Source organism: Lithobates pipiens, unplaced genomic scaffold, assembly GCF_037356315.1.
Source record: "Lithobates pipiens isolate NorthernLeopardFrog02 unplaced genomic scaffold, aLitPip1_a1.2 Scaffold_8, whole genome shotgun sequence".
Lineage (NCBI taxonomy): Eukaryota > Metazoa > Chordata > Amphibia > Anura > Ranidae > Lithobates > Lithobates pipiens.
Window position 1 is genome coordinate 681,574,043 of NW_027507903.1, and position 25,236 is coordinate 681,599,278.

Here is a 25,236-nt window from a genome sequence, read left to right on the forward strand (position 1 = left end):
TACTCCAGGCACCACCACCCATAATGAACCCACCAGAGGCTTACCCCAGGCACCACCTGTAATGAACCCAGCAGAGGCTTACCCCAGGCACCACCCGTAATGAACCCAGCAGAGGCTTACCCTGGGCACCACCCGTAATGAACCCAGTAGAGACTTACCCCGGGCACCACCCATAATGAACCCACCAGAGGCTTACCCCAGGCACCACCTGTAATGAACCCACCAGAGGCTTACCCCAGGCACCACCCGTAATGAACCCAGCAGAGGCTTACCCTGGGCACCACCCGTAATGAACCCAGCAGAGGCTTACCCCAGGCACCACCTGTAATGAACCCAGCAGAGGCTTACCCCAGGCACCACCCGTAATGAACCCAGCAGAGGCTTACCCTGGGCACCACCCGTAATGAACCCAGTGGAGGCTTACCCCGGGCACCAACACCCATAATGAACCCACCAGAGGTTTACCCCGGGCACCACCCATAATGAACCCACCAGAGGCTTACCCCAGGCACCACCCGTAATTAACCCACCAGAGGTTTACCCTGGGCACCGCCCATAATGAACCCACCAGAGGTTTACTCTGAGTACCACCCATAATTAATTTCACCAGAGGCTTACCCAAGGCACCACCCAAAACGAACCCACCAAAGTTACCCTGGGCACCACCCATAATGCACCTGTCAGAAGCTTACATCTGAACATCGATACAAATCAGCAGCACATTTGTACTCTGTAAATAAAACGTTTGTGTACAAAAGCTGCTCAGAAATATTCAAAGTATGTCAAGCGTTGTATGTGTTCACCCCTCCCCCCCACCCGGATGAGAGCAAGTCCTACGAGTCTCCTATGGGCAGGAGGTGTAATCAGCAACACATTTCTCAATACTTTACATTACAAAGTAAAAAATTGTTTTTGTTGGGGTTTTTTTGGGGGGGGGGGGGGGGGAATAAGAAGGATTGTTTTTGTTAATATTGTCTAGCAAAAATTACTTTATTTTTATGCAATCCAAAGATAAAAGACTAACAAAACGAAACAGAAATAAATAAAAAAAAATTTTTTTTTTTTACATTTTTCTATTTCCATCAGTAAAAAAAAATAAAAAACATAAATAAAAATAATATATATATATATATATATATACCACTATACAAAATGTACACAGCAGTCCCCTCAAGAAGCTTACAATCTAAGGTCCCTCACAAATGAATCACATGCTGCTAGGTGGAAGTGCCAACCACTTAGTCACTGTGCTGTTCATACATATGATATGACACTAACATGATGACTATAGTACCAAAAAAAGTTATTTATGAATGAGATAAAGGCTTTTTTTTTTTAATGGAACTCTACAATCTTACTTTGTATCTCTCTATCTCCCGTCTGATCAATGTTTCTAAACAATGTTATTTTGTATCTCTCCTTCGCCACCTGAACAATGTTTATAAACAATGTTACTTTGTATCTCTCTATATCTGGTCTGATCAATGTTTATAAACAATGTTATTTCGTATCTCTCTATCTCCAGTCTGGTCAATGTTTATAAACAAAGTTACTTTATAACTCTCTATCTCCGGTCTGATAAATGTTTATAAACAATGCTACTTTGTATCTCTCTATTGCCATCTGAACAATGTTTATAAACACTGTCAGACATTCTGTTTTGGAAAGCACCACCTTCTACGGCAGGGATAGGCACCCTCGGCACACCAGCCTACAAATCCCATCATGCCTCTGCCTCTAGGAGCCATGCCTGTGATGGTCAGGGTCTTGCAGTGTCTCATGGAACTTGTAGTATCACCGCAGCCGGAGGGCCAAGGTTGCCTACCCCCATTCTACAGCTTCTATATTTACATAACAACTTCTAGCTGTGGAGGTGGGTGGGGGTAGCCATGTTTTCAGAAGGGCAGGGCATACGGCACATGTTCTGTGTAGGTCCATACATTTATTTTTTTTGGGTGTAAATAGTATTTCCAGTGTCCACAACTGGTTAAATCATGGTATAGTCCACTGCCAGGTTCAGCTCTTGGTATATTAGATAGTGACTACTGACCGGTCTCCGGTAGTCCAGCCTTTATGGTAGAGGAAGATTATGAAGGATAATGCATTACTGGGTTCCTGATAGCAAAGGACATATGTATTGCCCAGTCCGTGGTGATTGTGGTTAACAGGTTTAGCCAAGTCCTTAATATACCAAGATATGAGTATTGCCCAGTCCATGGTCCACCCTTTACAAAGATGTTGCCCAGTCCTTGGTTCCTTTACATTTGTGTATTGTCCAGTCCATGGTACTCCCTTTACAAAGATGTTGCCCAGTCCTTGGTTCCTTTACATTTGTGTATTGCCCAGTCGATGATTGTCCAAGTTCATAGACAATGTCAAGTCCGTGGTGATTGTGGTTAACAGGTTTAGCCAAGTCCTTAATATACCAAGATATGAGTATTGCTCAGTCTTCGATCAGCTAACAAAAACCTCCTCCTCGTGCCCAAATCCCGGTACAAATCAAAGGGGGATCGGAGATTCGCTGTCCAAGGACCTCGGTTATGGAACGCTCTACCAACCAACATCCGCCTGGAAGAAAACCACCTGGCCTTTAGGAAAAAACTCAAGACCTTCCTCTTCTAGATGATGGACAATTAAGCTCTTCGCAGCGCCTTGAGGCGATTCAGTTCGCGTTGTGCCCTATACAAATATTTCATTAATTCATTCATTCAGTCTATTGTCCTCCCTTTACAAAGATGTTGCCCAGTCCTTGGTTTCTTTACATTTGTGTATTGCCCAGTCGATGACTGTCCAAGTTCATAGACAATGTCAAGTCCGTGGTGATTGTGGTTAACAGGTTTAGCCAAGTCCTTAATATACCAAGATATGAGTATTGCCCAGTCTTCGATCAGCTAACAAAAACCTCCTCCTCATGCCCAAATCCCGGTACAAATCAAAGGGGGATCGGAGATTCGCTGTCCAAGGACCACGGTTATGGAACGCTCTACCAACCAACATCCGCCTGGAAGAAAACCACCTGGCCTTTAGGAAAAAACTCAAGACCTTCCTCTTCTAGATGATGGACAATTAAGCTCTTCGCAGCGCCTTGAGGCGATTCAGTTTGCGTTGTGCCCTATACAAATATTTCATTCATTCATTCATTCAGTTCATGGTCCTCCCTTTACAAAGATGTTGCCCAGTCCTTGGTTCCTTTACATTTGTGTAATGCCCAGTCCATGATTGTCCAAGTTCATAGACAATGTCAAGTCCGTGGTGTCCACAGACGTGTATCGCCCAGCTTTTGGTCACCCATTGTCATGGACATTGGCCGGTCCTTGTTGCCTTCACATATGTGTATTTCTTTTACCTGCCCCAGGGTCGTAGACATTGGCCATCCTTTTGGTGTCCACAGATATGTGTATCGGTCAGTCCCTCTTTTTGCCCAGTCCCATGGTTTGCAAAGCTTGGTTTGCTTAGTTTTCATCATTTATGTTTCAATGTCACTATAATATGAATATTTTTTTTTTCCAGAAATTGTTAAAATGCCGAACAAATCCTACCAGGATCCTCCCCCTGATTACAATGCCATCACAACCACCGCCCCTCCTGAGAGCTACCCAATCTCATCATACACCGGAGAAAGTGCGCTGGTTAAAGGTGTCCCTCCAGGGCTCCAAAGTCTGCTGCAGGTGAGATGATTCCTTGGTATTTGTATAATCATCCATTATTAGGTGTCGGCTCATTGTCACATACCCATTCTATATAATCACAACACATAAGTAACAAAATAAAAACACAATGTTTATAAAGACTGAGCCACCATAACAAAAAAAGAGGGGATTGGGACTTTGATTGAACCGCGTAGGTCTATTCATTCAAAGTCCCAATCCCCTTCCCCCTCTTTTATGGCATATAGATAGGGATGGAGGCAATTGACCTTACCAGGTCACCACCTCATATAAAGGCCCAACTGCCCAACTTTTCTCCTTTTTTCTTACATCGATCCACCATAACATTATGGCCACCCACCAAATATTGAATAGGGCCCCCTTTTGCCTCCAAAACAGAACTGACCCATCCAGGCATGGACTCCACTAGATCTCTGAAGATACACTGTGGTACCTGGCACCAAGCCATCAGTAGCAGATCATTTAAGTCCTGTAAGGTGGGAGGTTGAAGCCTCCATAGATCGGACTTGTTTTTGCATCACATCTCACAGGTGATCCATTGAATTGAGATCTGGAGAATTTGAAGGCCAAGTCAAAACACTTGAACTATTTCTGTTCCTCAAACCATTCTTGGATTCATCGGACCAGGCCACTTTCTTCCATTGCTCCGTGGTCCAGTTCTGATGCTCACATGCCCATTGTGGGCACTTTTGGCTGTGGACACAGGTCAGCATGGGCACCCTGACCAGTCTACAGTTACACAGCCCCATACACAACAAACTGCACTGCTCTGTGTGCTCTGATAACTTTCTATCAGAACCAGCATTCACTTTTTCACCAATTTAAGCTCCAGTAGCTCTTCTATCAGATCGGACTACATGGACCAGGCTTCACTCCCCATCTCCATAATGAGCCTTGGCCGCCCACCTCCATCAATTGGCCTTCTCTTCCCACCTCCATCTATGAGCCTTTCCTCCTGACATCCATCTATGAGACTTCTCTCCCCACCTTCATTAATGAGTCTTCCCTCCCCATCTCTATCAATAAACCTTTCCTCCCCACCTCCATCAATGAGCCTTCCCTCCTCACCTCCATCATGAAGCCTTTCCTCCCCACCTCCATCAACTGGCCTTCCCTCCTGACCTCCATCTATCGGCCTTCCCTTCCCACCTCCATTAATGAGCCTTCTCTCCCTATCAACAAATCTTTCTTCCCCACCTCTATCAATAAACCTTCCCTCCCCACCTCCATCAATAAGCCTTTCCTCCTGACCTCCATCTATCGGCCTTCCCTTCCCTCCCTGTCTCTATCAACAAACCTTCCCTCCCCACCTCTATCAATAAACCTTCCCTCCCCACCTCCATCAATGAGCCTTTCCTCCCCACCTCTGATAATGAGCCTACCCCTCCCACATCCATCAATGAGTCTTCTCTCCCCACCTCCATCTTTGAGCCTTCCCTCCCCACCTCCATCAATGAGCCTTCTCTCCCCACCTCCATCAATGAGCCTTCTCTCCCCACCTTCACCAATGAGCCTTCCCTCCCAATCTTCACCAGTGAGACCCTCCACCTTAATCAATGAGCCTTCTCTCCCCACCTTCATCAATGAGCCCACCATTCCCACCTCCATCAATGAGCCTTCTCTCCCCACATTCATCAATGAGCCTTCCCTCCGCACCTCTATCAATAAGCCTCCTCCACCCCATCCATTTTTGAGTCTCCCCTCCACCTCCATCAATAAGCCTTCCCTTCCCCATCTCCATCAATGAGCCACCTCCACCAATGAGCCGTTCCTCCCCACCTCCATAAATGAGCCTTCACTGCCCACCTCCATTAATGAGCCTTCCCTGCCCACCTCCATCAATGAGCCTATCCCCACCTCCATCAATGAGCCTTCCCTCTCCACCTTCATCAATGAGCCTTCCCTCCCTACCTCCATCAATGAGCCTCCCCCACCCCACCTCCATCAATGAACCTCCACCACCCCACCTCCATCAATGAGCCTCCCCCACCCCACCTCCATCAATAAGCCTTCCCTCCCCACCTCCATCAATGAGCCTTCCTCCCCACCTCCATCAATGAGCCTTCCCACCCCACCTTCATCAATGAGCCTCCCCCACCCTCCATCAATGAGCCTTCCCTGCCCACCTCCATCAATGAGCCTTCCCTGCCCACCTCCATCAATGAGCCTTCCCTGCCCACCTCCATCAATGAGCCTTCACTCCCCACTCTCCATCAATGAGCCTTCCCTGCCCACCTCCATCAATGAGCCTTCCCTCCCCACCTCCATCAATGAGCCTTCCCTCCCCACCTCCATCAATGAGCCTTCCCTCCCCATCTCCATCAATGAGCCTTCCCTCCCCACCTCCATCAATGAGCCTTCCCTCCCCACCTCCATCAATGAGCCTTCCCTCCCCATCTCCATCAATGAGCCTTCGCTCCCCACCTCCATCAATGAGCCCTCCCTACCCACCTCCATCAATGAGCCTTCCTTCCCCACCTCCATCAATGTGCCTTCCTTCCCCACCTCCATCAATGAGCCTTCCCTGCCCACCTCCATCAATGAGCCTTCCCTCCCAATCTTCATCAGTGAGCCCCTCCACCTTAATCAATAAGCCTTCTCTCCCCACCTCTATTAATAAGCCCCCCCCACTTCTGTCAATAAACTTTCCCTCCCCTCTCACCTTCATCAATGAGCCTTGGTCGCCCATGACCCTGTCTCCAGTTCTCCTTCCTTGGACCACTTTTGGTCAGCCAGCATTACTCCGCAAACCATGCCCCCTAATGCATTTGCCCCATCCCCTGGGGCCTAGTCATAGAGCTCCCATAGAACCATTTATGTCTAAGCCCCGGTGGGTAGGGGGAAAAGTATCAGGGGGATGTGGTTAGTGGACTAGTGCTGGGTGAGGCCACCTAGCATCTCATCTACACAAGTCAGGAGTGTGGTGTCCTGAATGTGTCACAATTCTGTTTACCACTGGATGAGTTAGTTAGGATGCAACCACCCCTATATCTGAGGACCAGGGGGAGAGAGCTTCTCCTCTTGATTGGAGCAGTACTTCAAGTTCTTTTCAGGTCACTTGTGCGGCTGATGTGTTATATTTTTATTATTATATGCTCTTTGGGACGCAGGGGAGCCCCTTAGAATTGGTACCAGCATTCTACATGTAGGCACGTGCAGTCTACTTTCTTCATTGTAAGTGGTTCTCCTCCACTGCAGGTGATGGGACACTATTCCTCCCAATGACACTAACGATAGGGCACAATTCCTCCCACTGACACCAATGATGGGGCACTATTCCTCCCACTGACACCAATGATGGGGTACGATTCCTACCATTGACACCAATGATGGGACACTATTCCTCCCACTGACACCAATGATGGGACACTATTCCTCCCACTGACACCAATGATGGGACACTATTTCTCCCATTGACACCAATGATGGGACACTATTTCTCCCATTGACACCAATGATGGGACACTATTTCTCCCATTGACACCAATGATGGGGCACTATTCCTCCCATTGATACCAATGATGGGGCATAATTCCTCCCATTGATACCAATGATGGGGCATAATTCCTCCTATTAATACCAATGATGGGGCATAATTCCTCCCATTAATACCAATGGTGGGGCATAATTCCTCCCATTGATACCAATGGTTGGACACTATTATTCCCCCTAATACCAATCATAGGACATAGTTTACTCCGTCTGACGCTAGGACATTTTCTACTCCCACTGGCCACAGCGTGGCCCCCTAAAGTTTGAACGACAGTAAACTGGCCCTTTGTTTAGAAAGTTTGGAGACCCCTGCCCTAGAATAATGGAAAATTAACTCTTCTCTTGTCTTTTCAGATGAACCAGATCTCCATGCAAGAGAAATGTAAGATTCCCACCAATTTCTCTTTTCTATCAGTGATGATAATGGACAAAAGACAAAGATAATCATATCGAATTGTTGTTGATCTTCCTCAAACAATCTCACTTTTTTCAAAACTGACTTCCTCTTCTTTCGACGAGGGCCATTGTAGAGCTCATCTTAAGGCATAATTAGTTTTTCATCTTAGAGGAATACATCTAGTACAGTGATGGCGAACCTTGGCACCCCAGATGTTTTGGAACTACATTTCCCATGATGCTCAACTACACTGCAGAGTGCCAGAGCATCATGGGAAATGTAGTTCCAAAACATCTGGGGTGCCAAGGTTCACCATCACTGATCTAGTACAACATTTTCTCTCATCTTCTGTAAGCCTTATAGAAAGTCTGCTTTCAGAGACTCCCAGCCCCACAATTCCTGTCCGTGGTACCAGAAGACTGCACTTGCTCTTTATGTGGCACTTAACCAGTCCCCTTAAAACCACCCAGTAGGTTTAACCTCATTTGCTCTGCTGTAATCATGTCAGAGCTTCTTCATTTATTAACATTAAGTAATCTTTTGCCCACCGAGTACAGCGCCACCCACCGCCTAACGCCAACAGTATGCCTTTTTTTTTCAGCTCAGCATCTAGTAACAATGGAAGAGTACAAATCTTGGTGGTCACTGCCCAGGGTATCACCCACCAACCCAACAAGTCTGCCCATAGTCCATCCACACATGCTATGTGTGGTCTGAAGGGTCATGGAAGTTTAAGTTCTGCAGCACACCCCAAGTACACAAGGAAACCAATCGGCTTCCAGGTTTTATTGCCAAAGCTTAATTTAAGAAGCTGAAGTTCGAAACTGATTGGATACCATGCACAGATCCACCGGATTCTGAGTGCACCGGTTTTAGTAAATCTAGCCCCAAGGAGTTAATGCAGGGAGCACCACAGAGCCCTCGTCCAGGTGGCCTGAATGTGGAGAATTCTTGGCACGTGACTAATGATGTCAAGTAGGACTCCAGTTGGGAGCAAGGTAGGGTGGAAATTAAGTATGGAGATTACTTTGAAGAGAAGGAGGAAGAGTGGGGAGCTAAAATACATAGAGCCTGAAGATGAGCATCATTATAGAGAAAAAGGACATTTCTCAGGGCCCACCAGAAAACTGCAAAGAGACTTACAGAGTAATGGGATTGGAATAGGGAGATTGTATAAGAGCTCGTATCTGACCAGTACCGACACGTACTAGAAGACTTGCAAAGTAATGGGGTTGGGATAGTGAGGTTGTATAGGATCTCCTATCCCACCAGGACTAATAACTACCAGGGGATTGGAAGAGTAATGGGGTTGGGATAATGAAATCATATAATATATCATACCCGACTAGAACAGAGAACTACCGATAGACTTGCAGAGTAATGAGATTGGTGTAGTGAGGTCCTATAAGATTTCATGTCTCACCAGGACAGGTACCTTTGGGGTAGTGAAGTTGTATAGGGTCTCATACCTCGCCATGAGAGTCACCTATTACAAACTTGTACAGTAATGGGGTTGAGACAGTCAGGTTGTATGAAATATATCCCACCAGGACTGAGACCTACCAGGAGATATAAAAAGTAATGGAGTGGGCATAGTGAGATTGTATAGGAGCTCTTATCTGACCAGGACAGAGCTCTACCAGGAGAATATGATGCTGAAGCTGTATAAAAAAATATATCTCACCAGGAGAGAAGACTACTAGGAGGTTTGAGGAATAACTGAGTAATTACCCACCAGGAACGTGGGGAAAAAAAAAATGAATGGCATTCCCGCTCCTATGCTAAAGTGCAGTGCGTTTTTGTTTGGGTCAGGAACCGCACAAGTTCTTCAACTTATGTTTCCTGCTTGGAACGTGTCCTCACACATTCCCCAGCATTGCTGTCACCGTCAGATCCCAGTCAGAGTGATAATCGTAAGCCTATAAGACATGCTTCTAATCACGTGATCACTGTGATAGCCAAGCACAGACATCACGTGACCACAGGGGGCGTAGATAAGGAAGGGGGTCGGGGGGGTTCAAACATGCCCAGACAGTGTCCTTGCTGTTTAGCCTCAGCATCAGCACAGTAGAAGCAATCAGAATTTCGGAGTGCAGCAGCCAGCCCCTCTTCTATTGTGCCCCATCCCCTCAGTTTAATAAGGGGTCCCCCTGAAAAGCATGAAGTGACAGATGCCGGAAATTGACAGTGCACAGTTGAGGGAACTCCCAGACTCCTCCTCGAGGTATCACATGACACAGCCGAAGGGAGACTGGGGGGGATGCAGAAGTTTTCCTACTCCTTTTTCCCGTGCTGAATCTGAGGTCTGGTAAATGGGAAGGCATGGGTTTCTGTTTTGGGAAGGAGGAAATGAGACTTCCATCCTGGGGCGGTTTCTTTTGGTGGGAGGGGGTTAAGGAAATGGGGAGGAGTTTCTTGTAGAGAGGTTTACAGGGGGTGGTTAATTGCAGGGATTTGCTTCTGGGAGGGGAGTTTGATTGGATGAAGGGAGATTTTCTTCATAATTAGGAATCTTTGCTGGGGAGAGGGTATTGACTGAGGGAGATATTTTTACTTTGGGGGGGGGGGGGTCGGTTTAGAGGCAGGGGGGGTTTATTTGAGGGAGGGAGATCTTTTACAGTGGGAATCTTTGCTTGGGGAGGGAGGGTTCTTAGGAGGGAGACGGGGATTTTTTTTACATTTTTTCTTATTTTTTAAATTATACTTACCTAGGTGGATGGAGCATCGATCCAATGTTGCATCTGTCCCCAGCTGCTTCTAAGATCAACAGCAGAGCGATTAACCACTTCAGCCCCAAAAGAATTTACCCCCTTCCTGACCAGAGCACTTTTTGTGATTCGACACTGCGCCACTTTAACTGCCAATTGCGCGGTCATGCGACAAAATTGACGTCTTTCCCCCCCCCCACGAATAGTTTCTTTTGGTGGTATTTGATCACCTCTGCGTTTTTTATTTTCTGCGCTATAAACAAAAAAAGAGCGACAATTTTGAAAAAAAAGTAATATTTTTTTTTACTTTTTGCTATAATAAATACCCCAAATATATAGAAAAAAACATTATTTTTTTCTCAGTTTAAGCCGATATATATTTTCTTCTACATATTTTTGATTAAAAGAAAATTACAATAAGCGTATATTAAATGGTTTGCGCAAAAGTTATAGCGTCTACAAAATAGGGGATAGATTTATGGCATTTTTATTATTATTTTTTTATTAGTAATGGCTATCTGCAATTTTTATCATGACTGCGACATTGCGGCGGACAGATCAGACACCTTTGACACTATTTTTGGGACCACTGTCATTTATACAGTGATCAGTGCTATAAAAATGCACTGATGACAGTGTAAATGACACTGGCAGGGAAGGGGTTAAACACTGGGGGGGCGATCAAGGGATTAAGTGTGTCCTAGGGAGGTGTTCTAACTGTGGGGGAGGATGGGCTACCACTGACATGACAGCGATCACTGAACAGGCTGAGCAGCTGACAAAAAAAAAAAAAATCTGGGATCCTGGCTGTAGGTAGTCATGGTATATTTGCCATTCCATGGGCATTTAGAATATGAATGAGGTCTAAAGTCTGGTTCACACGGTAATGCCGCGTACACAAACGACCGGACTTTTTGTCAGACTAGGTCCAACGGACTTTGGGCGGAGTTCCGACGGACTTTCCGAATGAACGGACTTGGCCACACACAAGCACGCCAAAGTCAGACGGATTTCGAACGTGATGACGTACGACCGGACTAGAATAAGGAAGTTCGTAGCCAGTAGCCAATAGCTGCCCTGGCGTCGGTTTTCGTCCGTCGGACTAGCACACAGAGGAACGGATTTCTCTATAGGAACTGGATCCGGCAGAAAAAAATTGAAACATGTTCTATTTCTAAAGTCCGTCAGATTTTTGGACAGCAAAGGTTACGATGGAGCCCCCACACGATGGAATTGTCCGACGGATTTGTTACGTCAGACCTTTGCTGTCGAAAAGTCCGGTCGTGTCAAAGTCCGGTTGTGTGTACGCGGCATACGTTTTTTTTTTTTTTAATTCAACCCAGCGGGCTTGGGAGCTTAAGAGGAGCTCGCTCTACTAACGAGTACACTACCGTACCACAACTGCGTGCATTGCCTTCTATTCAGTTGAATGGCGATACATTTTGCTGTGGTGCATTACAAAGTCTTGTGGCCCCAGTCTGCTGTTTTTACCGTAGCTCCCCCAACATAAAAGTGTAAATGAGGCCTTTAAATTTGAAAGACTTGAACCCCCCCCAGGAAAAAAAAAATATCTACGGCCCTTCATGGTCAGGAAGCCCATGTAACGGCATTATTATCCCTTAAAGAGCTGGTGGCTTCTGGAGGCATGGGGTTAGTCTACTAAGGTTGCACCATTTCCTTTGTAATGACTTCCAGTGTCCGTTTCTTTTTTTTTTTTTTCCGTAGTCACGGTGGCACAAGGCTGGGGGCGGAGCTTTGATGTTCTGGATCAGATGGGCCAGCGGATGTATCAGGCCAACCAATATGTGCAGTGCTGCGGGCCCATGTACGATCTGAAGGTCCGAGACAACGCGGGTCAGGATGTCATGGCGTTGCTGGAGAGCCGCGCCTGTCGCTGTTCTCATCTGGTCGGTGGCCTTTATATTATTTTATTGTATATCACTGATGTTGTTGGTAACGAGACTTTATCATTGGGAATAAAAAAATTAATCTCCAGCTCTCCAATAGCTACATTGCCAATGTTCTAAGTCAACGCATTTTGGTCCCAGGAACACTAACCCCAGGGAACTTTTCTTGTCCCAGAGTATTCGGAATGATGGGCACTGGTCACTTCAGTTGGGTTTTTGTGGATTATATTGTACATGTGCATAGAGTACAGGAAGTGGGGGCACAGGATACCCTAAGGTTTCTACCTAGAACACAGGCTCTGGTCTTCTGCATGTCTTTCTGGCCTTCTGGTTTCCCCCTCTCTCAAAGATATACTGGCTGGGTCTATTTCTTACAAAAATTGGCATATGAATGTCTCAAGAATTTGCTCAGCTGTCATGAATATCCCTGGATTTCCCCTAATATGTTTAGTTAATATGACTCGTCAGCTCCATCTAGTAGCCATAATGCAGATTTTTTCTGAAATGCCTCAATCAAGATAATAACGCGATATGGCCACTAGAGGGAACTGACAATAATAGAAAATAAGCCAAATAGGCCAAACACAGGGGTTATTTGTGACAGCTGAGTGAATGCTTGAGACATTCACACAGCAATTTTTTATAGACCTAGAATGTGACTCCTTGACATCTGAGGTTCTAGTGGTATCTCAGTCTGTTCTTTTCTAAGGTAGGACAGCATTGGAAGGTCCCTATGTTACTTTCACTTTCACATCAAGACAGTCACTTACCACTAGATATGGGCTTAAGGTTTAGTCTGAGCACAAGTTTGAACCAAACCTTGGCTGTTCAGGTGTTTTGACAAGTGCGTGAACACTTACCCCTTTGGTGGTAGCCGAGCTTCACATAGAATGGTGGAAATACGGCAGAATTGCTGGCACCACCCAGTCACAACTAGAGATGTCACCCCATTTATTAACATAGCTAGGAGTTTCCAGCCACATAAGCAATTCGGCCCAGATAGTTAAAAAAAAGGCTTGGGGATGCTTTATACCAGGACCTTCAGGTCCTGTGAAAGGTCCTCCCCCAAAAATCCGTACCAGACCCTTATCGAGTACAGTATGAAACCTGACAGCCCAGCTGAAATAATTGGTATAATAAATATTATCCGAGGGTGGTTATGGATCCCCTCTATTTGTTGCACCTATGTATTAACTTGTCTATTCCTATAGTTAGCTAGTCTATTAAAACTCTGATCACATGTTACTGTTGATATCACAATAATACAAGGTTAGCTATGAAACCAAGCACACTGCTTAATAAAACAAAGTCTTATTTATTTCCAAAGAAAATAGGAAAACGCTAGCATGAAAATACTAAAGACAGATATTACAAAGCATATAACATAGCACAGTCTCCTTGGCTGGACTCAAAATGGTAGAGAGGGAGCCATGCGGCTCAGAGAGCCACCAGGCTTGAACCAAGAGTGAAAAGGGAGGAATTCCCTCCTGTGTGCCCTTTTCCCGCGTCCATTCAGACTCATTCGTAACCACCCCCACTAGCTTCCTGTCCAATGAGATATTTTGCTAAGAGGTAGTCTTTTTAATACATTATATGTATATTACTGTCCATCCTGCTGTATTGGCCTCTAGGGGCAGCATTGTCCATGTATCATCTCTAGGTGCCTGTTGATCCTTTGATCTTTGTCACCCACCGTCATCAATCATCCTGGCAGCCATGGCTCTCTTTGAAGATTGCTTGCAGTGTATCATCATACCAGTCGGCCCGGGGGTCAAGCTCTCAGATGCAGATTCTGATATGCTACAAAGTTCTGGAATGTAACTGGTTACATTCCAACTTGGGGCCATCTGCCTGTATCAACCAGGAAATGAAAAATACCAGAAATATGATATCAAACCATGTTGCCTTCTAACACCAGGAAAGGGGAGATGAGTACACTCTCCCCCTCCTGAACCATAACAGGCCACATGCCCTCACAATGAGGGGTCCCTTGGTACCCACAGGCTGATGAGAACAAGGGGCCTCCTTGGCCCAGTGGTTGCGGTTATGTGCAGAATTTAGAAACTCAGTTTAACAATAAGGGGGCATCCAGATACCACCCCCCCATGTGACTGAGTAAGGGGTATATGCCCCTACTCATTCATAAAAAAAATTCACCATCTTTTAAATAAAAATAAAAAATTCCCTCAATGTACCTTACATCCACCATCAGTCACACAATACAGATACATGTCGATCAAAACTGGACAACTGTCAAAAGAGAAAAGAAAAATGCCAACTGCTGACACATGTCCGGCCTGGTTTCTTCCCTTTTGCAGAAAAAGTCCAGTTGATGACAGCTAGTTATATACAAAGCAGGTAGGATCTCTCAGCTGACATCATTGATCATATATGGACATGACCATATATGGTCAATGACCCTCATCTAGCATAGGGGTCTGGTATAGATGAAAGGTACCAGGGCCGGCCTGGTATATTGATCTGTGTTCTGCTTTGTCCCTAGGGCTTGCATCTGGGAGGACCACCTGGAATAGCCGTGCTCCTGCCAAGCTGTATAATGGGCTGGGGGTGGGGGGGGAGGTGGTTACAGCATTATAAATATTGCTGCTCCCTGTCAAATGTAGTTTTTAAAACATCATTTTGCTTTGGTACATGTCCACCAAGGCATTGCCCAGCTTCCCTGTAACATATGCTTGACAACCCCTTGTATTTGAGCCTAGAAATTGGGCAGAACTGGTGTTTATCATTCGGCTCCAACTGACTTCATCAATGATCGTCATCTCCACCTTGATCTGGTTGCAGGATCTGAACGCAGTTTAGGTGTGTAACTGTTTATTCAGCTAGAATTCCTTTGTAATGTCTTTACCCTCTACACTGCACAAGGAGCCCCCCCGCAACAACAAGTACAGTGCCTTGAAAAAGTATTCATACCCCTTGAAATTTTCCACATTCTGTCATGTTACAACCAAAAACGTAAATGTATTTTATTGGTATTTTATGTGATGGACCAACACAAAGTGGCACATAATTGTGAAGTGGAAGGAAAATGATAAATGGTTTAATTTTTTTTTTTTACAAATAAATATGTGAAAAGTGTGGGGGGGCATTTGTATTGCGCCCCCCGGAGTCAATACTTTGTAGAACCGCCTTTCTCTGCAATTACAGCTGCAAGTCATTTTTGAGATGTCTGTACCAGCTTTGCACATCTAGAGAGGGACATTTTCGCCCATTCTTCTTTGCAAAATATCTCAAGCTCTGTCAGATTGGATGGAGAGCGTCCACGAACAGGAATTTTCAAGTCTCGCCACAGATTCTCAATGGGATTTAGGTCTGGACTGTGACTGGGCCATTCTAACACATGAATATGCTCTGATCTAAACCATTCCATTGTAGCTCTGGCTGTATGTTTCGGATCGTTGTCCTGCTGGAAGGTGAACCTCCGCCCCGGTCTCAAGTCTTTTGTAGACTCTAACAGGTTTTCTTCTAATTTTGCCCTGTGTTTGTCTCCATCCATCTTCCCATCAACTCTGACCAGCTTCCGGGGGGCGTGGCGACCGATCTCCATGCAGGACGTGTAGCGTGAGAGCTCCGCTCGTCCGCCAGAGAAATCTGCCGACATGCAACTCCACCGGCACCGCACGCAAGCACCATCGACACTGTCAAGTAGCCCGGGCACAGTGCTAACCAGCGGAATGGGTAAAAGACGAAAGATGGTTGCACAGCCGCACAAACTGGACACTTACTTCTCCTCGGGCCTGAGTAGGCCTCACCAAAATGGCGACGGCTCCCGTGCGCATCCGACGAACGAGGCCTCTGACCTGCGTAATCTGGACCACCGAATCTCCTCAGATCCGGCCTGTCTGAACAGCGGATCCTCCTCGGGCAATCACTCTCCTTCCACGCGCAGCCCTGCGAAAGCCAGACAACAGAGGAACACTGACCAGCTTCCCTGTCCCTGCTGAAGAAAAGCATCCCCACCACATGATGCTGGCACCACCATACTTCACAGTGGGGATGGTGTGTTCAGGGGGATGTGCAGTGTTATTTTTCCACCACACATAGCGTTTTGCTTTCAGGTCAAAAAGTTCAATTTTGGTCTCATCTGACCAGAGCACCTTCTTCCCCATGTTTGCTGTGCCCCCCACATGGCTTCTCACAAACTTTCATCAATGTCTTTCTTCTTGTCACTCTTCCATAAAGGGCAGATTTGTGGAGAGACGACTAATAGTTGTCCTGCGGACAGATTCTCCCCCCTGAGCTGTGGATCTCTACAGCTCCTCCAGAGTTACCATGGACCTCTTGGCTGCTTCTCTGATGAATGCTCTCCTTGCCCGGCCGGTCAGTTTAGGTGGACGGCCATGTCTTGGTAGGTTTGCAGTTGTGCCATACTCTTTCCATTTTCGGTTGATGGATTGAACAGAGCTCCGTGAGATGTTCAAAGCTTGGGATCATTTTTTATAACCTAACCCTGCTTTAAACTTCTCCACAACGTTATCCCTCACCTGTCTGGTGTGTTCCTTGTCCTTCATGATGCTATTTGTTCACTAAGGTTCTCTAATAATCCTCTGAGGGCTTCATAGAACAGCTGTATTTATACTGAGACTAAATTACACACAGGTGGACTCTATTTTCTAATTAGATGACTTCTGAAGGCAATTGGTTCCACTAGATTTTAGTTGGGGGTATCAGAGTAAAGGGGGCTGAATACAAATGCACCCCACACTTTTCACATATTTATTTGTTAAAAATTTTGAAAACCATTTATCATTTTCCTTCCTTCCAAATCCCAACAAAATACGTTACGTTATTGGTTGTAACATGACAAAATGTGGAAAATTTCAAAGGGTGTGAATACTTTTTTAAGGCACTGTATATCCAGGCAGTGTCTAGGACTCTCTAGGAAACCCCAAAACTGAGCTAAACCCACCCAGATAAATATTGAGTTTTATTAGTATCCATAACCGGGGTTTGGGTTGCAGCTGTAGCCTTTTGGGCATTATAAGTAAAGCACCCATCAAATGTTTTAAATTTTTTTACTAACTTCCAGCTTGTTCCAGTTGCTCACGTTCTAATACTTGTGTCTGTTCTAGGTGGAGGTGATTGTCCCATCATATGGGATCGTTGGATTGATCACTTTGAACTGGAACACCTTTGTCACCCATTTGTCCATCATGAACCCCTCAAAGGAGGTTATTCTCCTTATTCTGGGCCCCAGCTTCCAGACCGCCATCTTCGGGAATGTAACCTTTGAGGTATATTGTAAAGGAAACTCTAATGACCATAGATCCCAGTCACTGCTGCGGTTCTGGGAGAGGAAGACTGGATCTCACAGCCTGGGTGTTTCTGATTTTTACAACCATCTAAATGATTGTTGTATCCCACCCAACTAAAGATCAGCAATGGGATCAGACCAAAGATGGTATTCCAAGCTTTGTGCCTCCAGTCTTCCAACTACAAGACATCTATAAACTGTGATTTTTGCTGACTTTTGTCTTCATGTTTGGATGAAACTGCTATCTCAACTATAATTGAGACACAACTATGAGACTTTCCTATTTTTAAAGTGCAACCTGAATGCTTTTTAACTGTTATGCCGGCCATACACGGTTCGAATTTCGAAAGAATTTTCTTTTCGAAAATCGTATCTAAGAATTTTCGTATGAATTTTGCACCATTAGTGGGGCTGCAGCAACAGCCGATCTTCGTGCGGAAATAAAATTTGAGGAATCGGACATGTTGGAAATTTTTTGAAAAACGAACGATTTTCTAATCAATGATGGGAGAATCGTTCGAGAAATGTAATAAGAAAAGAAAGTTTACGGAGATAAAAGAAAATTTACGGAGAGGAAAGAAGATTCCCGGCCAAGAAAATTATTTTCTGTAGCAACATGAGGTGAAATTGAAGGCTTGGTCGGCAGAATTTCGAAAATCAATGGTGGCACTATCGGATCACAAAAAAAACGAATTTTCTGATTTTGAAAAGAAAATTAGTTCGAAATTCGACCGTGTATGGCCGGCATTACTGTTAAAATCATTGTACTGTACTTCTTGCCTAATGCAATCCTTGACTAGGCTAATCATTTCCAACATCTAGAACATCCAAGTTCAATTTATCTATCACTCTTCCCTATTGTATTTAGTGTACCCCACTGTCATCACCTCCATCCACTGCCATCTCCTTCCCAATTGTATTTAGTGTACCCAACTGTCATCACCTCCATCCACCGCCATCTCCTTCCCAATTGTATTTAGTGTACCCCACTGTCATCACCTCCATCCAAGCCATCTCCTTCCCAATTGTATTTAGTGTACCCCACTGTCATCACCTCCATCCACCGCCATCTCCTTCCCAATTGTATTTAGTGTACCCAACTGTCATCACCTCCACCCACTGCCATCTCCTTCCCAATTGTATTTAGTGTACCCCACTGTCATCACCTCCACCCACTGCCATCTCCTTCCCAATTGTATTTAGTGTACCCAACTGTCATCACCTCCATCCACTGAAATCTCCTTCCCAATTGTATTTAGTGTACCCCACTGTCATCACCTCCATCCACTGCCATCTCCTTCCCAATTGTATTTAGTGTACCCAACTGTCATCACCTCCATCCACTGCCATCTCCTTCCCAATTGTATTTAGTGTACCCCACTGTCATCACCTCCATCCACTGCCATCTCCTTCCCAATTGTATTTAGTGTACCCAACTGTCATCACCTCCATCCACTGCCATCTCCTTCCCTATTGTATTTAGTGTACCCCACTGTCATCACCTCCATCCACTGCCATCTCCTTCCCAATTGTATTTAGTGTACCCAACTGTCATCACCTCCATCCACTGCCATCTCCTTCCCTATTGTATTTAGTGTACACCACCGTCATCACCTCCATCCACTGCCATCTCCTTCCCAATTGTATTTAGTGTACACCACTGTCATCACCTCCATCCACTGCCATTTCCTTCCCAATTGTATTTAGTGTACCCAACTGTCATCACCTCCATCCACTGCCATCTCCTTCCCAATTGTATTTAGTGTACACCACCGTCATCACCTCCATCCACTGCCATCTCCTTCCCAATTGTATTTAGTGTACCCCACTGTCATCACCTCCATCCACTGCCATCTCCTTCCCAATTGTATTTAGTGTACCCAACTGTCATCACCTCCATCCACTGCCATCTCCTTCCCTATTGTATTTAGTGTACACCACCGTCATCACCTCCATCCACTGCCATCTCCTTCCCAATTGTATTTAGTGTACACCACTGTCATCACCTCCATCCACTGCCATCTCCTTCCCAATTGTATTTAGTGTACCCCACTGTCATCACCTCCATCCACCGCCATCTCCTTCCCAATTGTATTTAGTGTACCCCACTGTCATCACCTCCACCCACTGCCATCTCCATCCCAATTGTATTTAGTGTACCCCACTGTCATCACCTCCACCCACTGCCATATCCTTCCCAATTGTATTTAGTGTACCCCACTGTCATCACCTCCATCCACTGCCATCTCCTTCCCAATTGTATTTAGTGTACCCCACTGTCATCACCTCCATCCACTGCCATCTCCTTCCCAATTGTATCTAGTGTACCCCACTGTCATCACCTGAATGAATGAATGAATGAATGAAATACTTATATAGCGCACAATGCGAACTGAATCGCCTCTAGGCGCTGTAACTAAATACATATACTAAATACCCCACTGTCATCACCTCCATCCACTGCCATCTCCTTCCCAATTGTATTTAGTGTACCCCACTGTCATCACCTCCATCCACCGCCATCTCCTTTCCAATTGTATTTAGTGTACCCAACTGTCATCACCTCCATCCACTGCCATCTCCTTCCCAATTGTATTTAGTGTACCCCACTGTCATCACCTCCATCCACTGCCATCTCCTTCCCAATTGTATTTTGTGTACTCAACTGTCATCACCTCCACCCACTGCCATCTCCTTCCCAATTGTATTTAATGTACTCCACTGTCATCACCTTCATCCACTGCCATCTCCTTTCCAATTGTATTTAATGTACCCCACTGTCATCACCTCCATCCACCGCCATCTCCTTCCCAATTGTATTTAGTGTACCCAACTGTCATCACCTCCACCCACCGCCATCTCCTTCCCAATTGTATTTAGTGTACCCCACTGTCATCACCTCCACCCACCGCCATCTCCTTCCCAATTGTATTTAGTGTACCCCACTGTCATCACCTCCATCCACCGCCATCTCCTTCCCAATTGTATTTAGTGTACCCAACTGTCATCACCTCCATCCACTGCAATCTCCTTCCCAATTGTATTTAGTGTACCCAACTGTCATCACCTCCATCCACCACTATCTCATTCCCAATTGTATTTAGTGTACCCCACTGTCATCACCTCCATCCACTGCCATCTCCTTCCTAATTGTATTTAGTGTACCCAACTGTCATCACCTCCATCCACCGCCATCTCGTTCCCAATTGTATTTAGTGTACCCAACTGTCATCACCTCCATCCACCGCCATCTCCTTCCCAATTGTATTTAGTGTACCCCACTGTCATCACCTCTATCCACCGCCATCTCCTTCCATATTGTATCTAGTGTACCCAACTGTCATCACCTCCATCCACCACTATCTCATTCCCAATTGTATTTAGTGTACCCCACTGTCATCACCTCCATCCACTGCCATCTCCTTCCCAATTGTATTTTGTGTACTCAACTGTCATCACCTCCACCCACTGCCATCTCCTTCCCAATTGTATTTAATGTACTCCACTGTCATCACCTTCATCCACTGCCATCTCCTTTCCAATTGTATTTAATGTACCCCACTGTCATCACCTCCATCCACCGCCATCTCCTTCCCAATTGTATTTAGTGTACCCCACTGTCATCACCTCCATCCACTGCCATCTCCTTCCCAATTGTATTTAGTGTACCCAAGTGTCATCACCTCCACCCACTGCCATCTCCTTCCCAATTGTATTTAGTGTACCCCACTGTCATCACCTCCATCCACCGCCATCTCCTTCCCAATTGTATTTAGTGTACCCAACTGTCATCACCTCCATCCACCGCCATCTCCTTCCATATTGTATCTAGTGTACCCAACTGTCATCACCTCCATCCACCGCTATCTCATTCCCAATTGTATTTAGTGTACCCCACTGTCATCACCTCCATCCACTGCCATCTCCTTCCCAATTGTATTTAGTGTACCCCACTGTCATCACCTCCATCCACCGCCATCTCCTTCCCAATTGTATGTAGTGTACCCCACTGACATTACCTCCATCCACCGCCATCTCCTTCCCTATTGTATCTAGTGTACCCCACTGTCATCACCTCCATCCACTGCCATCTCCTTCCCTATTGTATCTAGTGTACCCAACTGTCATCATCTCCATCCACTGCCATCTCCTTCCCTATTGTATCTAGTGTACCCAACTGTCATCGCCTCCACCCACCGCCATCTCCTTCCCTATTGTATTTAGTACACCCAACTGAAATCATCTCAAGCTATTGTATGTTGTCCATTATTTAGATGGTTGCTTATTTCCATGGTTCTTATTTTCTGTAATTTTTCTCCATATCTCCTGAGGTTTCTGTCTCTGACACCTCTGTGACTCTTTTTCCCCTAAGGTGAAATCTCGGGACGAGCAGCATGTGGTGGGGATGATAAAAGGTGAGGCGAACCAGTACACGGTCACATTTCCGATGGACATGGAGGTGACGATGAAAGCCATGATAATGGCCTCCTGCTTCTTTCTGGTAAGGACACCTCCATTCTTCTCTTTACATCACTGTGCTATTTACTGCAACAGTTTTATTGGGCACATACCAATATACAGTATCTCACAAAAGTGAGTACACCCCTCACATTTTTGTAAATATTTTCTTCTATCTTTTTCATGTGACAACACTGAAGATATGACACTTGTCTACAATGTAAAGTAGTGAGTGTACAGCTTGTATAACAGTGTCAATTTGCCATCCCCTCAAAACAACTCAACACACAGCTATTAATGTCTAAACCTCTGGCAACAAAAGTCAGTACACCCCTGAGTGAAAATGTCCAAATTGGGCCCAATTAATAATTTTCCCTCCCCGGTGTCATGTGACTCGTTAGTGTTACAAGGTCTCAGGTGTGAATGGGGATCAGGTGTGTTAAATTTGGTGTTATCGCTCTCACTCTCTCATACTGGTCACTGGAAGTTCAGCATGGCACCTCATGGCAAAGAACTCTCTGGGGATCGGAAGAAAAGAATTGTTGCTCTACATAAAGACGGTCTAGGCTATAAGAAGATTGCCAAGACCCTGAAACTGAGCTGCAGCACGGTGGCCAAGACCATTCCATTCAGAACAGGCCTCACCGTGGTCGACCAAAGAAGTTGAGGTCACATGCTCAGCGTCATATCCAGAGGTTGTCTTTGGGAAATAGACATATGAGTGCTGCCAGCACTGCTGCAGAGGGTGAAGGGGTGGGAGGTCAGCCTGTCAGTGCTCAGACCATACGCCTCACACTGCATCAAATTGTTCTGCATGGCTGTCATCCCAGAAGGAAACCTCTTCTAAAGATGATGCAAAAAAAGCCCATAAACAGTTTGCTGAAGACAAGCAGACTGAGGACATGGATTACTGGAACCATGTCCTGTGGTCTGATGAGATCAAGATAAACTTATTTGGTGTCAGATGGTGACAAGCGTGTGTGGGGGAAACCAGGTGAGGAGTAGAAAGACAAGTGTGTCTTGTCTACAGTCAAGCATGGTGGTGGGGGTGTCATGGTCTGGGGCTGCATTAGTGATGCCAGCATTGGGGAGCTACAGTTCATTAAGGGAACGGAATGCCAACATGTACTGTGACATACTGAAGCAGAGCATGATCCCCTCCCATTGGAGACTGGGCCGCAGGGCAGTATTCCAACATGGTAATGACCCCAAACACACCTCCAAGGCGACCACTGCCTTTCTAAAGAAGCTGAGGGTAAAGGTGATGGACTGACCAAGCATGTCTCCAGACCTAAACCATATTGAGCATCTGTGGGACATCCTCAAACAGAAGGTGGAGGAGCGCAAGGTCTCTAATATCTACCAGCTCCGTGATGTCGTCATGGAGGAGTGGAAGAGGACTCCAGTGGCAACCTGTGAAGCTCTGGTGACCTCCATGCCCAACAGGGTTAAGGAAGTGCTGGAAAATAAAGGTGGCCACACAATAATAAAACTTTGGGCCCAATTTGGACCTTTCCACTTAGGGGTGTGCTGACTTTTGTTGCCAGCGGTTTAGACATTACTGGCTGTGTGTTGAGTTATTTTGAGGGAACATGAAATTTACACTGTTATACAAGCTGTACACTCACTACTTTACATCGTAGACAAGTGTCATTTCTTCAGTGTTGTCACATGGAGAGATGAAAGAAAAGATTTACAAAAATGAGAGGGGTGTACTCACTTTTGTGAGATACTGTATGTGTATTAGCTGTGTATTCCTCTGTCCATCTATTTATTGCAAGAGAATGTAAGTTAAAGTGGTGATGGGTGCAGTGAGGCTCCATGGGAGCAAATGTATCCAAGAAAACATTTATTTTAACTAAATATGGAGAATGGCATTGAAAAATTAAATACTCGGCCTCTGGAGTGATCTTGATATGCCTTAAGGGGGATCTGCAAAACTTGGATTAATTGTGCAAAGGACAATCCTTGTTTTTTTTTTTCCCTATCCATGTTGGATAATTTGAAGTGAAGTTAAGTTTTCTTTACCACACCTCATACTCTCAATCAGCCGGAAGGTTCCGTTAAGTTATTATAAACATAAAAACAGTGCTGTAGCTTAACACTCACAAAATGAACTATACTAAAACCTCTGTATTTTACTAGTTCACCCACAAGTGGAGAGGTCATCCACGCTACCTTCCACCACTTATGGAACATGGTTCCCCTGCTCTACCACTGACTCTTCCAAAGATAATCTCCTAGTCTCCAAATATCCCTTCCATAACACAGATCTCTGGCTTCCCATTGTCCCTTCCTGAGCAAAGGCCATTTGTCCTCTCCCCCCATTCCTTCTAGACGTGACTCTTCTGTCCATCCATCCTACCTTACCGAACAAAGATATTTTGTGCTCACATTGTCCCTTCCAGGATATGAGCCTCCTGTCCATCCAATCTGCTATTAATAACCTATTAGCCCTTGTACACACGGTCGGAGATTCCGACGGAATGTGTCCGATCGGACCGTTTTGTCGGATATTCCGACTGTGTGTGGTCTCCATCGGACTGTTGGACCAAGTTTTCCAACTTGTTGGTAAAATTTTCTGACAAAATGCTCCGATCGGACATACTCCGATCATGTGTAGAGAATTCCGATCGGACAAAGTGCCACGCATGCTCAGATCAAATTCTACATTAAATTCTACATCAAAGGTATTGGCTACTAGCGTGAATGTAGTCCCGTCGTAACGAAATAACGTCATCACGTTCTGAGCGATCGGATTTTCCGACAACTTTGTCCGACCGTGTGTATGCAACAGTTTCGGACAAAATCCGTTGGACAAAATCCGACGGATTTGGTTGTCGGAATGTCTGACCGTGTGTACAAGGGCTTAAAGTGGTTGTAAACCCTTACAAACCACTTTGACCTACAGGTAATCCTAGATTAAGGCTTACCTGTAGGTCCAAGAAATATCTCCTAAACCTGTACGGTTTAGGAGATATTTACCTGAAGACAGCGGCGCGCAGGCGCACTGGGTAAGCTGCAGATCGTGGCGATATGCCGTGAGTTTCGGCTCCCGTGGGAATGCGCGGGAGTGACGTCATTGCTGCTCCGGCGAATCACAGCGCCGGAGCATCGAGACCCACCAAGAAGATGGATGCTCAGAACTACAGGGGACATCGGTGACTTCGCTGGCTCCTGTGTGAGGTAAGTGACACATAATGGACTACTATGCGATGCAATGCGATGAAATGCGATGCATAGTAGTCCATTATGCTTTACCTTTGCAGGGAATCAAAGAGGAAGTAAACTCCATCAGGGTTTACTTCCTCTTTAAGAAAATGTGTATCTGATG

At 45.5% G+C, this 25,236-nt stretch overlaps 1 protein-coding gene across 2 annotated transcripts in view; it reads left to right on the forward strand.

The window, feature by feature from the left end:
* The window catches only part of LOC143962105 (phospholipid scramblase 1-like), a 53,205-nt gene that overhangs the window by 22,415 nt on the left and 5,554 nt on the right, over positions 1–25,236 (forward strand). For both annotated transcript variants that reach the window (XM_077471432.1, XM_077471431.1), the window contains exons 2-6: positions 3,511–3,668; positions 7,515–7,542; positions 11,991–12,172; positions 17,263–17,424; positions 21,817–21,945. In XM_077471432.1, coding sequence (XP_077327558.1) covers positions 3,522–3,668; positions 7,515–7,542; positions 11,991–12,172; positions 17,263–17,424; positions 21,817–21,945 — 648 coding nt within the window. In that variant the 5' untranslated portion in view covers positions 3,511–3,521. The remainder of the gene's footprint in view (positions 1–3,510; positions 3,669–7,514; positions 7,543–11,990; positions 12,173–17,262; positions 17,425–21,816; positions 21,946–25,236) is intronic.